At 38.9% G+C, this 23401-nt stretch overlaps 1 protein-coding gene and 1 long non-coding RNA gene across 2 annotated transcripts; one reads left to right on the top strand and one right to left on the bottom strand.

The window, feature by feature from the left end:
- The first annotated feature begins 610 nt into the window (after positions 1 to 610).
- Positions 611 to 14011, top strand: LOC139320105 (uncharacterized). The gene is made up of 6 exons (XR_011600677.1): positions 611 to 867; positions 2437 to 2568; positions 5400 to 5611; positions 6580 to 6697; positions 11462 to 11532; positions 13688 to 14011. It is a non-coding gene; the product is annotated as an uncharacterized lncRNA (long non-coding RNA).
- On the bottom strand, positions 13331 to 23083 carry LOC139320104 (CDGSH iron-sulfur domain-containing protein 2). Its single transcript, XM_070948253.1, has 3 exons — positions 22831 to 23083; positions 16195 to 16409; positions 13331 to 14615 (listed from the first exon to the last, which is right to left on the bottom strand). The coding sequence occupies exons 1-3, from the start codon at positions 23081 to 23083 to the stop codon at positions 14526 to 14528; spliced, it is 558 nt and encodes a 185-aa protein (XP_070804354.1). The 3' UTR covers positions 13331 to 14525.
- Positions 23084 to 23401: the final 318 nt, after the last annotated feature.

Here is a 23401-nt window from a genome sequence, read left to right on the forward strand (position 1 = left end):
ATAAATATAATCTCTACCTGACAAAGACTTAGTTACCCTTCCTCAGCCCAGCTAACAAGCTACTGCTAGCTTGGAGTTGAAGACCAGTCTCTTCCCTCTTCTTTTGGAAGGTGGGCTCATTATAACTATTTTGTCTAATAAGGAGTTTAACTCAAATCTGAATTCTCGCATAATTCCAAGAACCCTACTATAAAATATTATTAGTAGATATACATATGCATAAATGTCCATAACAAGCCGTACAAACAACGGCATGCTGATGGTGACATCATGAAGTAAAAGACCAGGTTTAGTGAAGACTTTAGCTCAGAGGTGTTCAAATTTGGCAGCTTTAAGACTTGTGGACTTCAACTCCCATGATTCTCCAGCCAGCGTAGCTGGCTGGAGAATCATGGGAGTTGAAGTCCACAAGTCTTAAAGCTGCTAAGTTTGGGGATCCCTGCTTTTTAAGGCGTCTTCTAAGGTAAATCTGATGAGTCGCGCGTGCGCAAATCTTCCAGCCCGCCTTTCGTTCCCCCGAATGAGCGCGAGGAAGCCTCCTTTCCTATCTCGGGCGGGAGACATCCGCCGATCGAAAGAGGCGGCGCCGTTGAGGTCGCGGCTGGTGTTCGGTGCGGGCGGGCGCCCCCGGCTGTTTCCGGAGGAAGGAAAACGCAGACGGCGGGCGAGCGAGCGGCTCCATTCCCCCACCTGCAGGGAGGGAGGGAGGGAGAGCGGCAGCGGCGGCGGCGCAGACAGGCCCGACGAGGCGAAGGAGGCGCAGTTCGAGTGACCCCCGGCCGCGGCGGCCACCCACCACCCCCACCACCCGCACCGCCACGCTCTCCCCGCGCAGAAGGCAGGATGGCGCTGAAACGCATCAACAAGGTGAGCGGGGGGCCCGACGCGGCCTCGGCCTGCCGGCTTGGCTGAGCCGCCGGGCGGAGGAAGGAGCCGGGAGGGAACACGGCCTCCTTTCCTTCCTTCCTTCCATTCCGCGGGGCGTCGGGCAGCGGCGCTCGGCGGTTCGGCCGGGCCCGGTAGGAGCGTTACGGGAGGTTGGATTCCCGGCTGCCCGCAATCGCGCCCGGCGGTGGGGTTGAGGGGTGGAAGGTGCCGGGACGGACCGTTGGGGGCTCAGCAGGGATCGCGGAGTGTCCGGAGCCGATTCGTCCTCCGCCGAGTCCGGCCGAGGCCATCGGGCTGCCGCGACCCGCTCTACCTGCCTTTCTATTCATAGTTCATGTTGAATTCTATATTTTTCTTGTTTTTGATTCTTCCTGTGGATGTTCTAATCTGTGCTTGTTCTAAATAAACTGCTAAAACTTTATTTTGATTCCAATACCATATTAGTATGTAAAATATCGCCAGTAATCTTATCTTTGCACATTTTGTTACTCTGGGCTGTTCTACATGCATGTTTTCCTGCCAATTTTGCTTTATGTGCTAGATTTGCTTTCCTAATCTTTGCTTCGGGTAAAATGATGTTGATTGAAATATTGATGCATTTGATCCTGCCTTCAGGCTCAGCCTAGTCATGTTGGGCAGAAAGGTGGATCCATCCATATATTGAATGGATCAATCTTCCCTTATACATTTACAGGTATCCTCAAGGTACATATGATGATTGTTTAAAATTACAAATGCCATCCCAAAACTGTACTTACAATAGGGGTTCAAAATTGCAACCACCAAGACACCTTTGCAGTCATGTAACCTGGATTCAATCACTCCTGATGATGGCTCTCCTGATGATATGCAGCAAACGTAGAATATTTTTAAAAATGTCAGTCATACAACTAAAAACTCTGTTTATACACTGTTCACTCAAATGAATATCCAACTAAGATTTTATATAATGCATGTGTGTGTAAACACACACACACACACATATAACATACATACATACATACATACATACATACATATATACATACATATATATAACTGAGGCAACTAAGAATTCCAAAATGAATGTTCATATAAATATTGTTCAAGTAGTTTTCAGTATATGAAATAGTTTTTCCAAGACAGGTATGACAAAATGCCTGGAAAGCCACAAATTAGTATTATTATGCAGGAATCTTATTTTGCAGTATTGCAAGTACAGACCCTGTTTGCAGAAGAGATCTGTACATCTCAACAAGATTCTTCTCCCATTCCCCTATATAGATGTTGTTAAGTAATGATTGCCTTTGGGGGAGATCTATAGATCTGCTCCTAGTCAGTTGGGGGTCATGGCTACAAATAACGTACCTTATTAAAAAAAAAACTACAAATATTTGATAATGACTTAATAAGCAAATACAGTCATGGTTAATTGGTTTCAGAAAATGCACTGGCTCCATCTGAGAAATACTTAGCTACATTTTATCGATCAAGATTGTGATTGCATGCCATTTGCTCTTACAAGTATTCTCCCAGTCAAATGGAAGTATTAAATCTCTCTCTCTACAGGGTTTTGTTTGGCCACTAAGTTTTTTGGCTGTAGCAGTTCAAATTGTTGCTACCTTGATGATTGGCTCTGGCTTTCATTGGAAGAAAAAATTACTTATTCCACTGGCATGGATCCCGAAAGCAACTGTCCAGGTAGAGTACTATCTTATACAGTACCTCTGGCTATGCTGCCTACAAATCTATTGGAGGGTTTATAGTTCACTAAGATCTGGAAGGCCACATATAAACAAACAAGGGAGTTGCACCAATGATGACATGTAAACATATTTCAATAGGGGGTTGGGTGCGGTGGTGTTGGGTAGAGAGAAAATACAAAAATGGCTCTCTTCTACTTAGAAGTACTGACTCCAGACTGATGATGAAACTTTAAAAGCTTATAGGCCTTCAGTTGATTTTGATATTAAAGTCAGAGTAGATCATCTCTGCTCCTCCAGATGTTGCTGAACTAAACTTCAACTATCTTATACCTCTGGCTATGCTGGCTACAGTGGCTCAGTGGCTAAGACACTGAGCTTGATCGAAAGGTCGGCAGTTCAGCGGTTTGAATCCCTAGTGCCGCGTAACGGTGAGCACGTAAAAAATGCCAGTAGAAAAATAGGGACCACCTTTGGTGGGAAGGTAACAGCATTCCGTGCGCCTTTGGCGTTTAGTCATGACGACCACATGACCACGGAGACGTCTTCAGACAGCGCTGGCTCTTCGGCTTTGAAACGGAGATGAGCACTGCCCCCTAGAGTCGGGAATGACTAGCACATATGTGCAAGGGGAATCTTTACATTTCTTTACATTTATGCTGGCTACAAATTATTGGGGGCGGGGGGAGGTTATTTACAGTTCCATAAGATCTGGAAGGCCAACTGTTGCGCACTCCTGATCTCCAGAACAAAGTAGTGAAAAGTTCTTACCTTGGATTGAAAACGACAGATTTCCCTGCCTGGTATTCACTGGCAGGACTGCAGTGTGTGTATATGTTGTGAATGCTGGTTGTTTGTAAAGAAAATGGTCCACAGAGAACTCGTTGCTATGTGTCAACCTGCTGTCTTCTGGCATATATTTTTTGCCTGGCCACAATATACCCCCCAGCCCTGCTTTGGGATGCAAACGTTTCTTTGCCCCTGTTCCTAGTGGTTTTCCTTTTGAATTCCTGCCCTTGAATCAGGTAAGGCAGACTGGTATTGAGGAGGCCCTTTGGAGTATGGCAAAGACATTCTTGGGAAATTCCATACAGACTGTTTCATACATGTTTTATAGACCACCTGTGACAACAGTTATTTCTTCCAATATATCAATGCTTACCATTCGCAACAGTTAATCCTTTACTGTTTAGGGTGTTTCATAGCATTTTACAGTTTTTTTCTCATGCAAATGTTAGAAATAAAAATAGTTATAGTCACATTATCTATCTTTCATTTTTATGTAACTATTGATGCAATTAAGAAAATATATTTAAATACAAATGCATCAATACATTTCAGCCACAGTACTGCTTAGAAATGGAAATTTCACAATGAATGTATTTAAAATTGAATTTCAAGGAAATTAATTTATCATGCAGAACCGATAAGATGAAAGTGACATATCCTTTGAACTGGAAAGCAATAACAGAAAAAAAAACCCTGCACTCCTCAGTCATAGGTATAAATAGGAACAAATAAAAAATACTCTTGGTTATGAGATTTTTATTTATTTATTTATTTTATTATACTTATATGCCGCCCTTCTCCCAAAGGACTAGGGGTGGCTCACAAAAATTAAAACGATGAAAACAATAAAAATAACTACTAAAATAATCAATTAAAATCTCCCAATTAAAAATCACCCATCAGATCAGCAAATTTGTTGAAAAAGCCATGTCTTCAGGTCACAGCGGAAAGAGCGGAGGTCGGGGGCCGTCCGGAGCCCCGTGGGTAACCCATTCCAGAGGGTCAGTGCGCCCACAGAGAATGCCCTCATCCTGCCAACATTGTCTGGCCGATGGCACCCGGAGGAGGGCCGTCCTATGTTAGCGCGCAGGGCGGTGGGAGGCAGGCAGAAGGTGGTCCTGCAGATACCCCGGGCCCATGCCATGTAGGGCTTTATAGGTAAGTACAGCACCTTGAAGCGGATCCGAAGGACCACCGGTAACCAGTGCAGCTCGCGCAGGAGAAGTGAAACATGGGAGAAACGGGAAGCTCCCATAACAACCCACACGGCCACATTCTGGACCAGCTGGAGCCTCTGGGTACACTCCAAGGGCAGCCCCATGTAGAGGGCATTGCAGTAGTCCAAACGAGAAATAACGAGAGCTTGGGTGACTGTACGGAGGGCATCCCAGTCTAGGAAAGGGCGTAACTGGCGCACCAGGCAGACCTGTGCAAAAGCCCCCCTGGTCACGGCCGTCAGATGGTCCACTAAGGACAGCCGCAAATCCAGGAGGACGCCTAGATTGCGAGCCCTTTCAGAGGTAGTAAGCAACTCCCCTCCCATCAAAAGTGATGGAGCCACTAGACCATGAGCTGCCGGCAACCACAGCCACTCCGTCCGAGATAGATGATTAAAGTTCTTTTCACTATGATCGATAAACAGTATTATGACACTTTACTAAAAACTGAGATTGTATTCACATTTAGTTGGAAAAAGTGCCACTAATTTCAGTAGTTTAAGATTTCTGAGTAAACCTAAAAACCGAAGAAGTCCCAAAGCTCCTATAGAAAATCAAATTTTTTGGAGACCCCCAAGTAGGTTTAAACGGCCTCAAAGGGTATTCAGATGAGACCATTTCCGAGTTCCATATAGTCATTATGAACTCTGGTGAATAGGTTTCTTTTTTGCCAAGAAAACAATACAGTTTAAGAATATATAATTATGTCCAGCGTGTCACTAAATGATCACTTTTTTTTTTAAGTAAAGACATATTCATTATAGCTCTTTTGATTTTATAACCAAGGCTATCAGATCCTGTGACTGCCCTTTTTTGCCTACAGTTCCATCAGACAATTTCCGAGGCCGAGGTATGATCAGCAAGTGGTTTTCCCCCCTGGTCACATGATCAATCAAAACCATGGATTTATAGCCTGCGCATGGGGATTTCTCCTCATTGCTGCCAGGTAGAAAACTGAAGGAGTGAGTTTCTCGTTGCTGCCCTTGTTGCTTCTCGTAGCTGTGGTCTTTCGGATGGAGCACTACAGTTGCCTTTGTAAGTATTTTAACGTTTTTGTTTTCATTATAGCACTACGCTTGTTTATAAGTACTTCATAAATTGCTGTGCTTATTTGTAATTACTTTGCAACCTACTATGTAAGTACTATAATGTCTTTTTCATTACAGCTTTTGTTTGTGTTTACCTTGCAATTGCTTGCAGAAATAGAATCCAGCATCTATAGAAAGAAGATTTAGTACTTGTAAAGTTCCTTTGCATTCTACTGTGCTGTTTCTTTGTTTGCATGTATTGCTTGCAGAAAGTTCCTTTTTGTACTGTGCTTGTTTACTTTTGCGTTGAGGATTAGTGTACCGTAGATTGCTTTTAGAACAGCTGATGGGCCAGTGGTATTCTACCCAGATCCCTGAAAATTAACTCCCTACTTCACCAATGTAAGTCCAGGAACCTGCCTGGAGGTGCTGCAATTTTCACCTTGCCAGAAAACTGATTAAGTGGTGGTAGCAAGATAGCATTATTTAAAATTTCAATGGATTATAGTTGTGGGTATGCATTGCACAGTAATGGCCCATCAAAATTCAACAGACCTGTGCTGCTGTGCAAAACCTATTTACATATGCTGTAACTAGAGGTACTTCTACGAGCAGCATCTGTGCATAGGCTGAATCTGGACCACCAGGGTATCTTCTGATCAGAAGAAGTATGAATCTACTTCAGATGTTTCCATAATGGGAGCAGTGTAGAAGGAGATTGTAGAGGCATTGTTTCTGCTTCCCCAAAATTAAAGGGGCAAAGCCTTTCAGTGAACGGGACTTATATTTACAGTCCAATACTGAAGTGGAGGGGGATCATAGCATTGGGCAGCGGAGGAAGCTTTCTGATGGGTAGGTGTTTCCAGCTGGGCAAGGTAACTGGCAACAGTATCAATGTATTAGTTGTGTACTGGTCTCAAGGAGATTGGAGCTTTCCCTCAAATTGCTTGCCTCTCTGTATTCTTTAACCTTTAGGGATTGTTTTGCCTGATCATATTCCATCTTAAGAACTGTGGAAGGAGAACTTGACTTGAGAGACTAAATTCCACAGCCTTAATCCATGAAGGATCAATGGAAGCCTTGAGGAAAAAAGGTGAGCTTTCGCCAAAGGTTTATAGAAACTAGACACACTCTGGACTCCACTTTTATCACGCCTGGTTTCCAGTCGCAGATGTGTGTTTGAGACATGGCATGATAACTGGATGAATTTAGATTGTACCCTTTGCACAAAAAGTAAAACATGAAGCTGGGGGCCCAACCAAAGTCCTATTGAGGAGCTGGGCTAAAGGCTTAGCCAGAAAGAGCTTGATTAGAACATAATATCCTCTCTTGGATCAGAAGAATTTGAGGATGTCATTAGCAGATCTTTGTCAGGCAGCAGCCACAGCAGCATATTCACAGTGGGCTTTTCTTGAGCCAGTGACATGCATGCATGACTACTCCTAAATACTTCAAGCTAGTCACTTGTCCTATTTTATGACCATTAATGCTCCATAATGTGGCATTTGCCTTTTGGCAAAAACCATAATCTTATTTTTCTGATAATTTATTTCCAGATTGTCATTATTGCAATATTGGATCAAAGATTTTGGAGCTCTTTTAAGGCTGTTGGTGTTCTGTGGAGAAGTACAATATCATATTCATGAAGCAGCAGGCCAGTTTAGGGGGATGGAAATTGGGTTCATTTAGACATCTCACTATGCCATTGATGTAGAAGTTGGAAAGCAGGAGGGACAAATACAACCCTGTTTTACCCTGTTTGAATTGTAACTTGTTTTGAGAGGAATGCCGCCAATTCTTAAGTGTATTGTGAAGGTGCTTATTGTAGAGTTTGCTGATTGCATTGAGCAAGGTAGTTAGCCTGCACTTTGCAGTCATCTCTTTCCCTTCTTATAGTTGGGACTATAATTGCCAGACTCCAATCCTCAAGGATGCATCCAGTGGTGTCAATATAAGTGAAAAATGATGCCAAGCTTAGAGCTCACCATTCTATGTTCTTCAGTAGTTTTGCGCAGGGTGGATTTGATTTAAATCAAGTTGATTTAAATCACAATTTAAATCACTAGTAAAAAGGCTTGATTTAAATCAACTCAATTTAAATCATAATTTTTAAAGAGCAACTGTCATCTCTGCTACTCCTTTGACCCGCTGTTGACTCACCGATAGTCCCAGGGTTGCAGAATATACAGCCTCATGCTACATAACTAAGCTCCATTTCATGCTGAATAAACTAAATTATTTATGTATCTTAAATAGAAAACTATCTTACGATAGATTTTTACCCCAAAAGTTTTTTATTAAAATAAATTCGATAAAAATAAAAAAAAATCCGATTTAAATAAAAAAAATCTGATTTAAATAAAAAAAATCTGATTTTTTTTTTATTTTTTTAAAAAAAAATCATTGATTTTTATCCACCCTGGTTTTGTGGGAATGAAGTAGCTCAAGGAGCCTTCCCTCTCCTGAGTTGGCTGATCAGGGACTTAATTTCGGACCAATAGTGTTTTGGCTGCATTACAGAGATTCTGTGATGTCATCCAGCCACTTTATGATGTCAGTCTGATGTGACAGAGCACTGAAGTAGTTAGTTAAACTTTGTCCTAGTTGTTCATTAAACAGCTGTGTGGCTGTAAGTTGAATAAGTTGTTTAATTAGACTTCCCTTGCAGAGGCTGTATTGGTAAGGTATCTTCGAAGTCTGAGTGAGGAGTTTTATTTTTATGTATTAAAATGCCAGTACCCTCATAGCTGCACTGACTTAGAAGATAGAAAATGCTCAAAAAGTTCTCATTTTGAAGAGCACACTGGGGATTACAGGCTGTACAATGTCAACAGGACTAGAGTGTCTCTAGGTGGAAGCCATTCTACCTTTTGTAAGTCCATCAGTTGTCTTTCACAGTGTAGTAGCTGGTGTAAGGACTGGGTGATGGCTTTTTTAGACCCTCATCTACTTCGGTTTACTCTGTTGTTTAGGATTTGCAACATTATCCTGCTAGCTTGTAGGCGACACTTGCTTTTTGAAAGCTTTTCATCTTTCTCTGTAGTTATTAATATTTTTCTTTTTTATCCATCACTTTCACCCTGCTCGCTGGCTGTTTGCAATTTGAACAGAGACTGTTTGCTTTGGCAAAGTGAGCGATTTTATTTGATTGAATTTCAGTAATTCTTTTGAAGGAGTGTTTTAAGAGAATCTACTTTGGTCAGCAGTTCAAAAATTGATAGAAGAGTGTATTCTATTAATAGACTCCTTAGTTATAAAGTCAAGTGTATTTTTTTTTCAAGGATTTGAAAGTAGAGCCCTCCTCTCTCTTTTGTATGAGCCTTTTGGTGGCTGAACAAGCAGCAGCATTTTGTGAAAGAGAGCATTTTCCATCAAAGAGGTGGAAAGTTCTAGATGTTGCTGACTCTCACTCTCTGCTTTGTAAGTCCCACTCTAAGGGGTCAAATCTGTTAAAAAGATGAAACAGGATGATGTTACTCACTATGGAGGCTTGCTTGCTTCTGATAAATCCACCAGCTTTCTGCTGTTTTAGAGGCTCAGCAAAGTGATGTATTGCAAAAGGTGTTCTGTGTTGCTTCTTCCTTCCATGACTGCAGTGCAAATATGCTTTAGATAAATAGGGCTAGTCAGATAGTAGCAATAAAAAAAGTTTTAAAAAAATGATAAAATTGTAAAAAGTAATTGTTAAAAGAAGTCAGTTGTTCAAAATAGATGTTGAATGAAAATTCAAGTTGGATAAAAAAGTTTTTTTTAGGAAGGGCTCATTATGGGGATTGTAGTTACTGTATTTTTTGCACTGTAAGACACCCCCCCCCAAAAAAAAAGTGGGTGGAAATGTCTGTGGGTCTTATGGAGCGAATATTGTGCCACAAACCAAGCTGTGGGGTTTGGTGTGGCAGCGGTGATAAATAAGAATAAGAATAATTTTATTTCTATACCGCCCTTCTCCTGAAGGACTCAGGGCGGTGTACAGCCTATTAAAAGCACAAAGACAGACATCAATTAAAATAATTTAAAATTATTAAATAATTCGGCTCAATTTAAAACCCCAGAAATTTAAAACACCCAATTTAAAATTATTATGTTGATAGCCCGGCCTGGCGGAACAACAGGGTCTTGAGTGCACAGCGAAATACCCGGAGGTCGGAGATCTTACGCACGTATAGTAGATGAGAACTGAGAAACTATATAAACTATGTCTGATGCTCAATAAAGTTTCTGTTGATTCTGCTATCCGTGGATGTTTTCCTTTCACTCATCTCCAGCCTCCGGGAAACAAATGCAACAGTATAACAGCATGTTACAAGAGGCAACCGAAGATAAGTCTTAAAAGGTTTAGACAAAGCAGTGCAAAATGTTCGTGGCCGAAACAAATTTTTTGTTTTCTTGTTTTCCTCCTCAAAAGCTAGATGCTGGTCTGGAACATCTTATAGTGCAAAAAAATACAGTATATTGCCATCTTGGAATCCTCCCTCAAATTTCAGAGTATTTTTTTCTAAAATCCCCATCTTCCAAGTATCTTACAGGTTTAGGTTTATTTCAAATGCTCACATTATATAGGAATCATTTATCAATATATTGATCAATTTCTTTTACACAGTTAATGCAGTTAGTTGAATATGTTATGATGATGCTTAAATCATTTGGAGTCTGCCAAGAGAATGGATTAAATTATAATAAGCAAACAGATATTACATGCCCACAAAGATTCAAACTTTTGGAATGTTGCGGCAAAACCATTCCATACACTCCGGGTGAAGATTTCTTCTAAGATTCCTCTCTCACAGGAAGAGAGGAGAGACAGACAAAGAACGATTATCATTGAATTAATTATAGTTGTAATAATTATGCTATATCATGGGCATATGTTCTGTTTCAATCTTAGATAATTAGACTGAAAAAAACAGCCTCTTCTCCTCTTAGGCAGAACCCCAGGATCAAATCCCAGGAGTGCCTGGTTCTTATGTCTACCTTGACATGAAATAGATCATATCACTGACCACTATTGACTAGTCAACCAATGCTGCTGTCAAGATTAACAGCAAAACATAGTTCAGGTTTCTCATACTAACAAAATCTAGGATTACAGCAGCATCAACAATGCCAGCATAATATAAGTTTGGTTACAATGAGGGAATGAGAAAGTAGTCCAGAACAATGTCTTTTATTGTTGATTCTTATATAGAATTTAGAGTTAATGCTTTACTATGGTTAGACTTACTATATTCCTGAGGTTTAACAGGACTATATTCTTAAGTGGTTTAAGAATACCAATTAGCCACTGTGGGTGTTGATTTGGCTGAACTATTTCAGTTCAGAAATCTGTGTCAAAAGTGTATTTCCTTTTGAGATGCATGAGACAGGTACCTGTTAATGAAGGCATTCTGTCACGCCATCTCAAACTATCTATGATGTAAGTAGAGAAAAAGAATCTGCCTAAACTTTTATAAGTCAAATATGTGGAACATATTTACTCACTGTGAAGTAAGACAAGCATTTTATTATCTTTTATTCGCCATTATATTGTGGAAACATGAAACCCTTTGGAAAGTTGTTCAAATATCTCAAACACAGTTTGTAGAAACTATATTGAGATATCATGAAATCTTAATGTTGATTATGGGATTTAGCTTCCAAGTATTAATGAATATATTAAAGACTGTTCCTTTATTATTAGTTTATAAAAGAAGAGTGAAATAATGGAAATGAAATTATATTAAAAACTGTTTGGTATTAAAAAATATTTTTTATATTTCCGGATGTTCTAAGTAGCATTTCATAAATTTTGGTTATCTTGTGGAAATCTCTGACAATCAACTATATTAACAAGAAAACAATGTTTTATTTTTTTTTCCAGCCGTTCTTTCATTTCAGTTATCATCATGGGTAATTTACTGGATTCAGAAATATCACAGCCATCTACAGAAAGTAGGTGTGAAGAAATTAGTTGTTGAATTACTTAATTATTTATACTGCATGTATTTTATTTATGTATTTTATATCACACAACTGTTTCACATTTTTTTATTCAATCCCTTTTATCTCCTAACCTTCTGATATTTTTCATTCACACATGCACATATTCACACACACATTTTACTGTGTATACATACACATTTGTGAGTGTAGATGTATGTCAGACAATACATTGTCATTGTATTTTACTCATTGATCAAATATATGTATGCATTGACATTATAGATGTAAAACATGCATGTACATAATTAACACCATATATCATAAATGAAATAATGGCATTATTATTATTGTAAATCCTGATAGAAACCATGTATAGATACCTCTCAGAACCATTTCTCTCTTAGAAAGTCAAGGTATATTGAGGTACATTAAGACTCGATGGAGGGATTTTTCAAAAATTTTAATCAGCTTAATGTAAAAATAGAGAGGTTAATATTTTCCCATCTTTTATAACATTTAATAAAAAAGGGCTTCTTCCATGGCAGCTCTATCAATTTCTAGTATTTGGTTTAACTGGAGCTGAAATCTCCATTACTTCTCTTGGATTTGAAATTGTTGGTAAGTTTGCATAAAAGAGCCATAGCATTCTGGAATATACTGCCTGGCTTCCTTATGAGAAGAACCAGAATCTTAGCCAGAATAGGTGGCATTTATAGAACAGTGGGCCGTGAACCATGATTTAAAATCACATTATGGTTTATAACAATATATAGATTGGCAGTTGAGTGCCTTTTTCAAATCAGAACATTCTTATATTTCTCCATGCAGCAAACTTGGAATTTTTTTAAAAAAAGTTGTCAGTCATATAACTAAAAACTCTGTTTATTCACACTCTTGCATTCAGATTAATAACCAGTTTTGATTATATGTAATCATTATATTATAAATATTTTAAGACATAAGGAATCTAAGATGTATAAATATATACATATTATTGTATATAAGTAGTTGTTTTCAGTATATGAAATCTTTTTTCCAAAACAGGTATGACAAAATGCCTGGAAAGCCACAAATTAGTATTATTATGCCAGAGTCTTACTTTTGCAGTATTGTGAAAGCAAGAGACCCTGTTTGCAAATGAGATCTGTACATCTCAACAAGATTCTTCTCTCATTTCCCCTATAAGGATGATGTTTAGTAATCATTGCCTTTGGGGGAGATCCATACATTTGCTCTGGTCAATTGGAGATCATTGCTACAAATAAAGTATTTTAAAAAAGAATTTTTGATAGTTAATTAATACACAAATTGTATTATTAGCATGGCTAATTGGCCTCAGAAAATGCACCGCCTCCACCTGAAAAATGTTGTTTTATTTAGTTATGTTTTATTGATGAAGATTGTCATTGAAAGTATGCAGATAATACAACAATAGTGGGCCTTATTCAGGAAGATAAGGATGCTTACAGAGAGGAGGTAGGGGGTCTGGTGGACTAGTATAATAAGAACAGACTGGTTCTAAATGTAGGAAAAACGAGATCCATCATCAATTTCAGAAAAGATAGGCGTATTAATGATTCAACTGTGAAGCTGGTTAGTAAGTTAGCTGGGTGTGCAGCTAACAAGTAGATTAGCTTGGTCATTTAACAGTGAGAAACTGGTGAAGCGGGCACAGCAGGGTCTGCATTTTCAGCGTCGTATGAGAAGAGCACATCTTCCTTCTATTCTTAACTACTTTCTGTAAAGGGATGATTGAAAGCATCCTGTCATATTGTATTACTGTTTGGTTTGGAAGTACAGGTAGTCCTCGACTTAATAACAATTTATTTAGTGACTTCAAAGTTACAACAGCATTGAAAGGTGACTTATGATCCCCATGTTCATGTGATTAAAATTCAGACACTTGGCAACTGGATCATATTTATAATGGTTGCAACATCCCATATGATCAACTTTTGTGACCTCCTGACTAGAAAATTCAATGGGGAAGCCAAATTCCCTTAACAACCTGGTTACTAATTTAACAACAGATTCATTTAACTGTAGCAAGAAAAGTTGTAAAATGGGGCAAAACTCTCTTTAACAAATGTCTTACTTAACAACAGAAATGTTGGGCTCAATTGTGGTCATAAGTCAAAGACTATCTGTACTACTGTTTTGATAGGAAGGCTATGCAGAGCATAGTGAAGACAGCAAAAAATATTATTGGAAGTTTACTTCCTTCTATCCGTGATATGGCATACAAGCGGTATTGTCAGAGATGCTAAACATCCGCTCCAGTATTCTTTGTTATCTTCTTGGAGGAGACCTCATGGTATCCGAAGCAGAACAACTAGATTCTGTAAACTTTTCTGTGAGTGTATAGGTCTGTATATATGTGTAGATACACAAACACACATTTTCTTTTGAGACCAGGCATCAATTTCATTTTTAATGTGTGCCAGTATGTACATAGAAAAAGTGATAATAAAAGTTACCTTAAATACAATCTGTATAACTTTTGAAAAGCAGAAAACATTCTGCTACTACTTTGTAGAACCCTTTAATCATTCTCAAGGAAGGCTGTTTGAAGATCTGTATAAAAATGATAGTTATTCACACTCAATTTTCAAACTGACGTACTGACTTGTATGCAAATTTCTAAACCCATTTAAGACCAAAATCATGACTATCTTTGACAACCTACAAAAATCAGTTCCCAATTTTGTGGCAATCTGGCAGTACAGCTGGCTTTATATCTGTAGTTTAGATATATTTGTAGTTAGAATAGAGGTAGGTATCTCTAATTTTTGTTACAAACACTCCAGTTCTGGGAAAAATAATCTATGATTACAAAGCATACCTGTAGTATATTTTTGTTATATAAAATATACAACACGTTACCTAACAACATATTCTAAAAATATACCAAAATTTATTTCTGTGATTATTACAAGATTGAAAGCCTGACATATACATATACAAATGGACTTCCCTTCAGTCACAGCATATTTAGGAGTTTGCTAGACTTCTTTTTTCCTGAGTATTAAAGGGCCCACATTATCTCCCGTTGACTCGTTGTGTTTGTTGTGAGAGCCATCACAGGCAGGGAACTGAAACAAAAACAGAGAAAAAGTAGGTGACCTGGAATGTTAGTGGTTTTAGGACTATAATTGAGATTAAGGGAGAGGTTACTCTCAAATACATTAAGAAACACAATACATACTCAGATGAGGTTGGTAGGCTAGTGTGGGTAATAGATCACCAAGGATGAGAAGTATCCAAAATGTAAACTGAAATCTAAATGACACTCTTGGTGCTTTAAATTATGTACTATGTTTATTCATCACCAATACTAAGAGCTATTGTACAAGTTTAGCATCTGATATGTATGCTTTAAAATAACGGTTTAAACAGGAATGAGAAGTGGTCAGAAATGAACAGCTACAAAAATATTCTGTCCAAAATCTATTCCTATTTAGTTTAACCTCAACAATTGGCTGGCTTGGCATATGTTAAGGCAGTGGTCCCCAACCCCCGGTCCGCAGACCGGTGCCGGGCCGTGGAGTACCTGGCACCGGGCCGCGCAGCGGCCGGGTGACATGAACGCTGCAGCGCAAAGGCTCCTGGGCCGTGCGCAAAAGCTCCTGGGCCGTGCGCAAAGGCTCCAGGGAAGAGAGCCCCGCGCAGGTACGCACGTGTGGCCCAAAGCCCCCACCCTTGCGCGCGCTCAGCGGGCCACGGTAAAATTATCAAAGGCTGATTGGTCCGCGGCGATAAAAAGGTTGGGGACCACTGTGTTAAGGTATAAAGAGTGTTTTAGAAATCATAATAGGCTTGGTTTAAATTATCTACATTAATAAATGCCATTATTTTACTTTGAGAATTCAATTGGTACTAGCTGTACTTTGCTTAGATCTTCACTTTCCTCTTAATTTCAACTGTCTGGTGGCAATCAAATATTAAATGTTATATGCAATATGTAGAGAATTCTGCTTAGTGTAACCCACGTTAAAAGAATTGAATCATAGTTGCCAATTTGGACACATCAAATCATAAGTAGCAAGACAACAATATTTGGCTTTTTATCGAAATTAAACTATGGTTTATGATCAGCTGGCATAATATGTTTTATAACACTTGTCCTAACCATGGAATTGCGTGCTATCCTTAGCTAGTTAAGTAAAATAGACAAATCATATCTATATCATAGCTGTTGTTCTTCTCCAGCAAATTCACCCTTGCAATTTAACAACTAAATGAAAGGAAAAGAGTTTAAATCATTTGGATTATAAATCATGGTGAATATATATGGCCTGGTAGCTTGGCAAAGCCATATATGGGTTTGCCAAGCTACCAGGACCATGTTGGTTTACAAAAGCACATATCACACATCACTTTCCCAATGATCCTGGAGGACTATGGACAAAAATATTTTTCTAGCTACAGAATAGATTTTAAAATGCAGGTCTTTAGTAGTATATAATCAACACTAGTTGATGGCAAAAGTAAAAAAAAAAAAGTATTAATTCTTCACTAGTGAAGAATTCACTAGACTTCACTAGTCTGCAAGAGCATTCTACCCTGAAGCGCACAATTGTGACTTTTAAAAGAAGCAAAGCACTCTATATTATAAAAGACAAGAATGACCTTAAGTAAAAAGGGTATAGCAAATTCAATAAAACAACTCACTGTTTTAGAGCGCCAGCATCTGCAGTACACTGCCTTAGTATGACAGAGGTCCTCAATGTTGATTTCGTTTACTACTTTGGGATTCTCCTTCTGGATCTTGAGATTAATCAAGCTGTCCTTCTGCCGTTTCTTCTTGGGAAAGAATGGACGAATAGCAAGATATCCCAGCAGAGCAAGGACACCCAGGAAAGGCAATAACCGCAGCCATTCTGAAACTGAGCACATGCCACAAGCATGTTATAGAACAGCATTCTGCAGTAACCATTATACAAACATACACAAACATTTGCTCCCTTGTTAATTATCCCAGGGCCACGAGTAGCATTCCCAAGGATTGGGAATGGTTAGGAGGAAAAAAAAAATGTGTGAAACACAGTAATCTTATCAGTTTTGAATCAGAAAGCACACTTTCAGTCCCATAATTTTGTACTGTGCAAACTGCTTTGCTTAATGACAAAGGTGCTGGTCTCAATTGTGGTCACTAAACAAGGACTACCTATACATCTAATACAGTGTCTTGAATGGGGACAGATATTTCCCTCTCCCAGGCAGTCACATATCCTCTGCAGAGAACAGATGCAAATTGCAGAATGATACCAATTTAAGTATAAAAAGCAGAGTCATTTTGGGATGATATGGTATATTTCAGTAGAATTCTTTGGAACAGAACCAGGAAACGAGAGCAAGCAGGTATAACAGAGAGCACAATGCAATGCCAAAGAAGTCTTTCTTGCTTCATCTTGCATCCAAATGAAGTGGAAATCAATTTTTACACTTTCTGCTGAAGCCCAACATTAATTAACAAGGAAGAAGTAGAAAAGGAAATATAAAAACAGATAATTCAAGCTGGATCTGCTGAAAGAAGATCCAGCATATCCTTTCAAGTTGTATTTTTCTGCTGCTTTCCTTTGGTCCTCAGAACACATTGGATTCGGCTAAAAAGGGACCAAATAGTTTGTGATTCAGCATACTTTTTGTTTCATTGCTTTAATATGTAAACTGGAAAGAAAGCAAAGAAGGGACTCGCAAAGACAGAACAAAGGGAAAAAAAGCACATCATGTTTCACATGAATCATTTCACTTAAATTTTAAACGTATCATACCTAATTTCACAGAATAAAGATAAGTTTTTCCTATGCATCTATATAAAGTGAGTTTATAAATAGAATGGGTCATAGAGATCCACAATTATAAATTTGGGATTGCAGTATCTTTCTAATTACCCATTCTTTCTCCAAAGATAAGACCCTGTCTTATATTTTTTTGTACCCCGAAATAAGCGTTTGGCCTTATTTTCGGGGAGGTCTTATTATTTTGGGGCGTGTGCAGCAAGATGGGGCTCTTCTTGCCGTCTAACCTGATTTCCAGATCTGCATTTAAATATTTTCGGGGAGGGCTTATTTTAGCACATGCGCTCAAAAGCCCCAATTGGGCTTATTATCAAGGGATGTTTTATTTTCGGGGAAACAGGGTATGTCTTTTTCATTCTTTCTCCATGTTCAATAAATCTAATTCTTTATATAAAATACATATTCCAAGTATTTGGTATGATTTAAATGTAGATGCTGCTAACGCGGAATTGTGAAATGTTTTCATAAAACATTCTGCCTCTTTTTAAGGTTAGATAATCCAAATTCATCTTGCAGTAACTGAAAGTTTAAAAACCTGATTATTAATAAAATAATCTGAAATATTAATACCTTTTCTCATAACTCCTCCTTGCCTTCCCAAAGTGATTTGCCTGCAATTTTTAGATTGGGTTTATCATATATTAACATTTATTTTTAAATGTTATCTAATTCTGGGTTTTATTTAATTGACCAAACTAAGTAATAATTTTAATTAGCAATTTTATGATGTTTGTGTGTCTATATTTTTCTTGACTGTACACCGCCTTGAGTCCTACGGGAGAAAGGCGGTATAGAAATAAATAAATAAATAAATAAATAAATAAATATATTGTATGTGGATCATGTGAGTAAAGGCTGAAATTATACTTTTCCTTGTATATTCTAATGTTTTCTAAAATGTATCTTAACCGCAGCCTTTACTATGGAAAACACAATAGAACTATGGGGAAAAAAGGAAGCCAAGGTATTGAGATGGTGTGAGAGTCAATAAATAACTTTCTAATGTGCTCATTGTGGTAGTCTGATTTTGATTTTTTTCCAAATGAATAATCAAAATATTTTTATTTTAAAAATCCTACTTTTATTATTTTTATAAACAACTCAAGGTTGTAATCATATCTAACTCTCCTCCTTCATCCTGTTTTTCTCACAATCACCACCCTGTTAGTAGTTTGGTCTGAAAGACAGTGACAGGTTCAAAGTTACCCAGTCAGTTTTCATGCCTAAAGTGGATTACAACTCTCTCTCTCCTGGTTTCTAGCCTAGTAACTTAATAGACCAAACTGGCTCTCAACAGAAATCAATCAATATTATCAAGTATTTGGGGAACTTTCATAAAAACGAGATTGGGTAGGACAGATTACTAATTATGTCTGCAATATATATGCCGAGGTCACTAGTTTTTTGTAAATGTTCAACAAGAATATAAAATCATTAGTGTTGTGTTTTACTCATTTTACTTCATACAACACATCAGATAAGGTTTTTGACTAGTTGCAGGTACAGAATATTGTGGGAAGTCAATCACTGTCTTACAGTCATATTGTGTTAGCCAGGCCATTGTGTTAATTCATCAAGTTGTTCACTGGTTTTATACAGGATGTTGCATGAATCCAATTTTCATGATCTTAAGCATATTTAAAAATAACTGAGTTCACACATTAATAGTTGAATATGTCACAGTTAGTTTGCATACATAATGCCATAAAACATGGCTTCCAGATCTTAGGGACCAAGTTCACACAGCAAACTATATCATAATTTGATTTAATTCTGATTTAGCAGTGCTTATGAACCCAACAACTGCTTATTTGTAAAAATAATAAACACAGGGTAACTAAATATTCCACAAACCAATAACTAAGCAAACCACGATTTTTGATTCCGTATGTTTATTTACTGTATTTTTATTCATTAATAATTATGTCTTCATCAGAACAATAAAACCAAACTCAGGGTTAGAATACACAGTTTGAAGGAAAATGTGGATGAAAGTCCTTGAAAGCAGAAGCAATTAAGACAATTTTATGAAACCACATCTAATATGAATGTACAAAGTGGAGTGAGAGCAGAAGCACTGATCCATCTGCCTCTAGAATGCATAGATCTTCCTCCGGCATTGCTGGAGCTGAGTATATTAGAGTTTTACAGGAAAATCTGTTATATGTGGTCCCGCTTTTTCTGTGTCTTGAAACTTCTATTGTTACCCAAAAATTTGTTAACGCAAAATAACTGCACAGTGCTTTTTGAGATGCCTCCATGGAAGCATCATTTTACCTCAGGACCAATTTACTTGGCTAACATAAGAAAACACTGTATTCTGGACACGGCATGTCAGACAGGAATGGGCTTCTCTATCTAATGTAACTGTGCATGTAAATGTAACAGATATCTAGCCTGATGCAAGAGCACACATGAATGGAACAGGAAGAGGCAAATAAGGCAATAAAATTGTGGACCTGGTGACCTTCCATGTGAAATTGTACAAGAAAATATTCTGTATCTCACAAATTGATAGATAAAATTTCCAAAGCTGCTCTGCATTCAGTCAAGAAAGGCAGGCTGAACAAGATTCCTTTTCTCTCAAAGCATTTTATCCTCTACCCCATATTGGCATTTCAGCTGTGCTTATTACTTCTAACTGGTTTTTAACTTTGTAGAGGCTACAGAGCCAATGCGCTCATTTGAGCTGAAGTTTACTTATCTCTCCAAACCTCTGAATTTATTAGGCAGCTCAGCCTAGGAACAGTTCATAGCTGGAAGCAAGATTTCTTTTAAAAAAATGAAATAAAAACAGTTAATAGATATGCCATGTTTATTGAGAAAAATAGCTCTGGGTAAACTTTCAAAATAAAATTAATCTGCTGACAGAACTCATTTATGAGTTTGCACAATCAAGTCAACTGAATTCACACAATAAACAAAATGACCTCCTCACAAATTAACCAAGGTTAAAAATAACCAACTTTATTATGCTTTGTATATACAGCTGTTAGATCTTTGATAGACCTACTTTGGCATTTTGTATACATCTAACCAGTCGGTTTAAGAGACAGGAAAACAAGATTAACATGCTATTTGATAGATATTTACACAGAAGTATCCGTGTCTCATGCAGAATCAGGAAAATTTATCATGCTGACGAATGAAAGAGAATGATCCTTCCTCTATTAACACAAGAAAGAGAACAAGTGTTTGCCCTATTTTCCCAAGAATAAGTTCACATACCTTTCCTCTCCAGTTACTGTCACAAGGTTTATATTGCTCTCTTGTCTGCAACATGCATATTCCATTATATGCTATGATTGAGGAGGTTGAAGTACACTGATGACGTTACCTAGTTTGGTAGTGAAACGTCTGCAAGAAAACCACCAAGCTCAGAGAGCACCAAGGACTCCACAGTTCATGCATAATTATTCTTTTATTGGTATAACTCATTTCAGTGATGATTTAGAAATATTAGAAATAACAATATCACTCAGGACAGAAACATGCACAGAAACAGATCGTTGGCATAATTAGCCATTCATATAACCCACCATTGTAGGAATAAAAGATGAGTTAATATAGAAAAAGTCACTTATCCCCACTGAAGAATGTTGGCTATACTTCATGGCATGGGTTGCCCGAAGGACCGCCCATCTGCAATTGCATCTGCCTGTCCCCATTAGAGCTGGCAGAAAGAGCAGGCATTGTCTGCTTGACTTGGCTGGTCCAAGAAAGTGGGCCTTCTCTGCCCAGATGCCCTGCTTGTGGAACATTCTCCTTCCAGAGTGAGGTTAGTTCCATCACTGCTAAGGTTTCATTAGTCTGTCAAGACCTGACTTGCAGCTCTCTTAAGATGGTTCTGGCATTGTGTTTAATCTACTCTCTTCTCTACTTGTATGCTTGTCTTAATTTTTATACATTTATTTTTATTTAATGGTTGTATGCCACCCAAAGCCACTTCATGGAAAGTGGGTGGCCATATGTACTAAATAAACAGTTCCTTGCAAAAACGGTTGTATAATGTTATCAATCATCATTGCTTATGTACCTTTTTTTACTGCACTACATACAGTTTCCCGAGTGGCTTGAATGAATCATCAAAACAATTTAGATACACACATAAAACTGTCAAATCAAAATCAATATAGACATAAGATGCATGATTCAATAATCTTGGTTTCTACAAATACAATTTCACTATTTACCTTATGTTTATAAATACACACTGGAATGATAGAGGACAAAATCTAAAGAAATTTATTTTAAAATCCTATTACCATTGAAGAAAAACATGAATGGTAAAATTTCTATACATTTCTTTTACATGTTATATAAAGGTTTTCTCAAGAGGAAACTCCTGGTGATTTTACAGAGGGTTCTGGTAACAGCATGGAACTGGTTTGCATTTGCCTTTCAGGATACTTTCCCATTTTCTACAGCCTATAGAATTTCTATAGAATTAGCTAGCATTTTAATTAGCTTACATTTTAAATCAATAATTTATTGGGTTTTGAGGTCACCCGACTCCCAAAAGACACTGAGTGCTTACAATATATAAAAGACATCAATTAGGATACATATGGCCTAGATTAAACTACATCAATAACTAAAAAAAAATTGATCCAGATGCTGTCATCTTCTGGGAAACTAAATTATCGACAGCAGCATTTAAATGCCTAAAATTGCACTGTAAAACAGACCTGAAATATGAAAGTAAAGAAAATAACTAAACTGTTATTTTCTGTGGATCTAAACTCTGGATCTAAACTGTTTTAGGATCTGACTTTTACAAGCTATTGTTACAAACCACAATGATGAAACAAGCACCACAACACTACCATTCAAACAATCTTTTGCATTTGCATTGAGATAGTGGATGCAAGTAAATTAATGTCATGTTTTTCTATCAAAACGAAGCTCGTTTTGACATTCTCTCGCCCACCCCCACCCCAGCATGAAAGACTAAAAGCCAACCTGGCATCTCTCAGGTATTGATTTATCCACCATGGTAAACCAGTGTATAACACCGGCTTCGTGGATTGTTCCAAGCCAGTCGTGAGGAACCAGCCACAAACGAACCACGTGTGAACCCGAGTGACATTCATTCTTTCTGCTTCAACGTCAATTCATTTTGCGTCCTTCCCAGCCCTGGAACCGAGCCAGCAAAGCGAGTAGCCGCAGAAAAGCGGGGAAACCAAGAGGCTGCGTGCCCGCCTCGCGTGTGGGGGAAAGGGGGGATTGTGTAAACCAAGGCAGCTACAGGGCGCAGGCGGAGGAGGCTGCCCGACTCGGTCCCCATTGAATCCGACGGAGTTGATTTCCCGACTGACTTTCTGCAAGTGTCCAGCGAACGCGGGGTTGGCGAGAAACTGGGACCTTCCCTCAGACGTCGGGCTTCTCCCAAAGTGTGTGTGGGGGGGTTTCTCATCACACACACACACACACACACACACACACACACACACACACACACACAGAGCGCCCTCCTTTCCCAAACAACCCTGCGCAGCCCGCTAACCTGAGAGTCTCAGGAAGCCGCCGACGCTCTCCGGCAGCGGCAGGCGCTTGAGATAAGCAGGCAGCTGCACTTTGACGATGCGGGCCAAGCTATCCAGCACCATGGCGCCGGGCGAGGGTTCCGCGGGGCGGGGCCAGACTGGACGCTGCTGGGCTACCTCCGGCTCGCGCGGCGGGCTTCCATGCCAGCCTCGGACTTTTGCCCTTCTTTCTTTCCCCGCACAGAAGCAGTGGCTCTTCCGGCCACGGAGCATGCGCGTCACCGGGGCGGGGTGAGGAGAAGCAGGAGGGAGGGGCCTACCAAGGAAGGAGGGCGGTGCTGAACGAGGAAGGCTGAGGCTGGATGGGTGGGTGGCTGCCCGACCTCCCTCCCGCCGCTGCTCTTCCCAGAGGCTTTTGTGGCGTTTGAACAGCCGGTAGCCAGAGAGGAAGGAAAGGAAACCCGGGACCTGCTGCGGAAGGCGCCAGGAATTCAGCCTTCCTAGTTAGAAATTGCAAAGGAAAGTAGGCCAGACTAGGAAGCAGAAAAAGCCCTTAGGAAAAAGCTTCTGATGCGTTGCTGGATTGAGAGC

This window comes from Pituophis catenifer, unplaced genomic scaffold (genome assembly GCF_029215685.1).
Source record: "Pituophis catenifer annectens isolate HBS135680 unplaced genomic scaffold, rPitCat1.0.hap2 SCAF_8, whole genome shotgun sequence".
NCBI classification, from domain to species: Eukaryota; Metazoa; Chordata; class Lepidosauria; order Squamata; family Colubridae; genus Pituophis; species Pituophis catenifer.

Excerpts from the sequence above, each read along its gene's own strand:
- LOC139320104 (XM_070948253.1), bottom strand. The coding sequence starts at position 23,083 with ATGCTCCGTGGCCGGAAGAGCCACTGCTTCTGTGCGGGGAAAGAAAGA. Across the intron at positions 16,410-22,830 it reads CGGCTTCCTGAGACTCTCAG|TTTCAGAATGGCTGCGGTTA; the intron begins GTTAGCGGGCTG and ends GCATGTGCTCAG. Across the intron at positions 14,616-16,194 it reads GATGCTGGCGCTCTAAAACA|TTCCCTGCCTGTGATGGCTC; the intron begins GTGAGTTGTTTT and ends TTTTTGTTTCAG.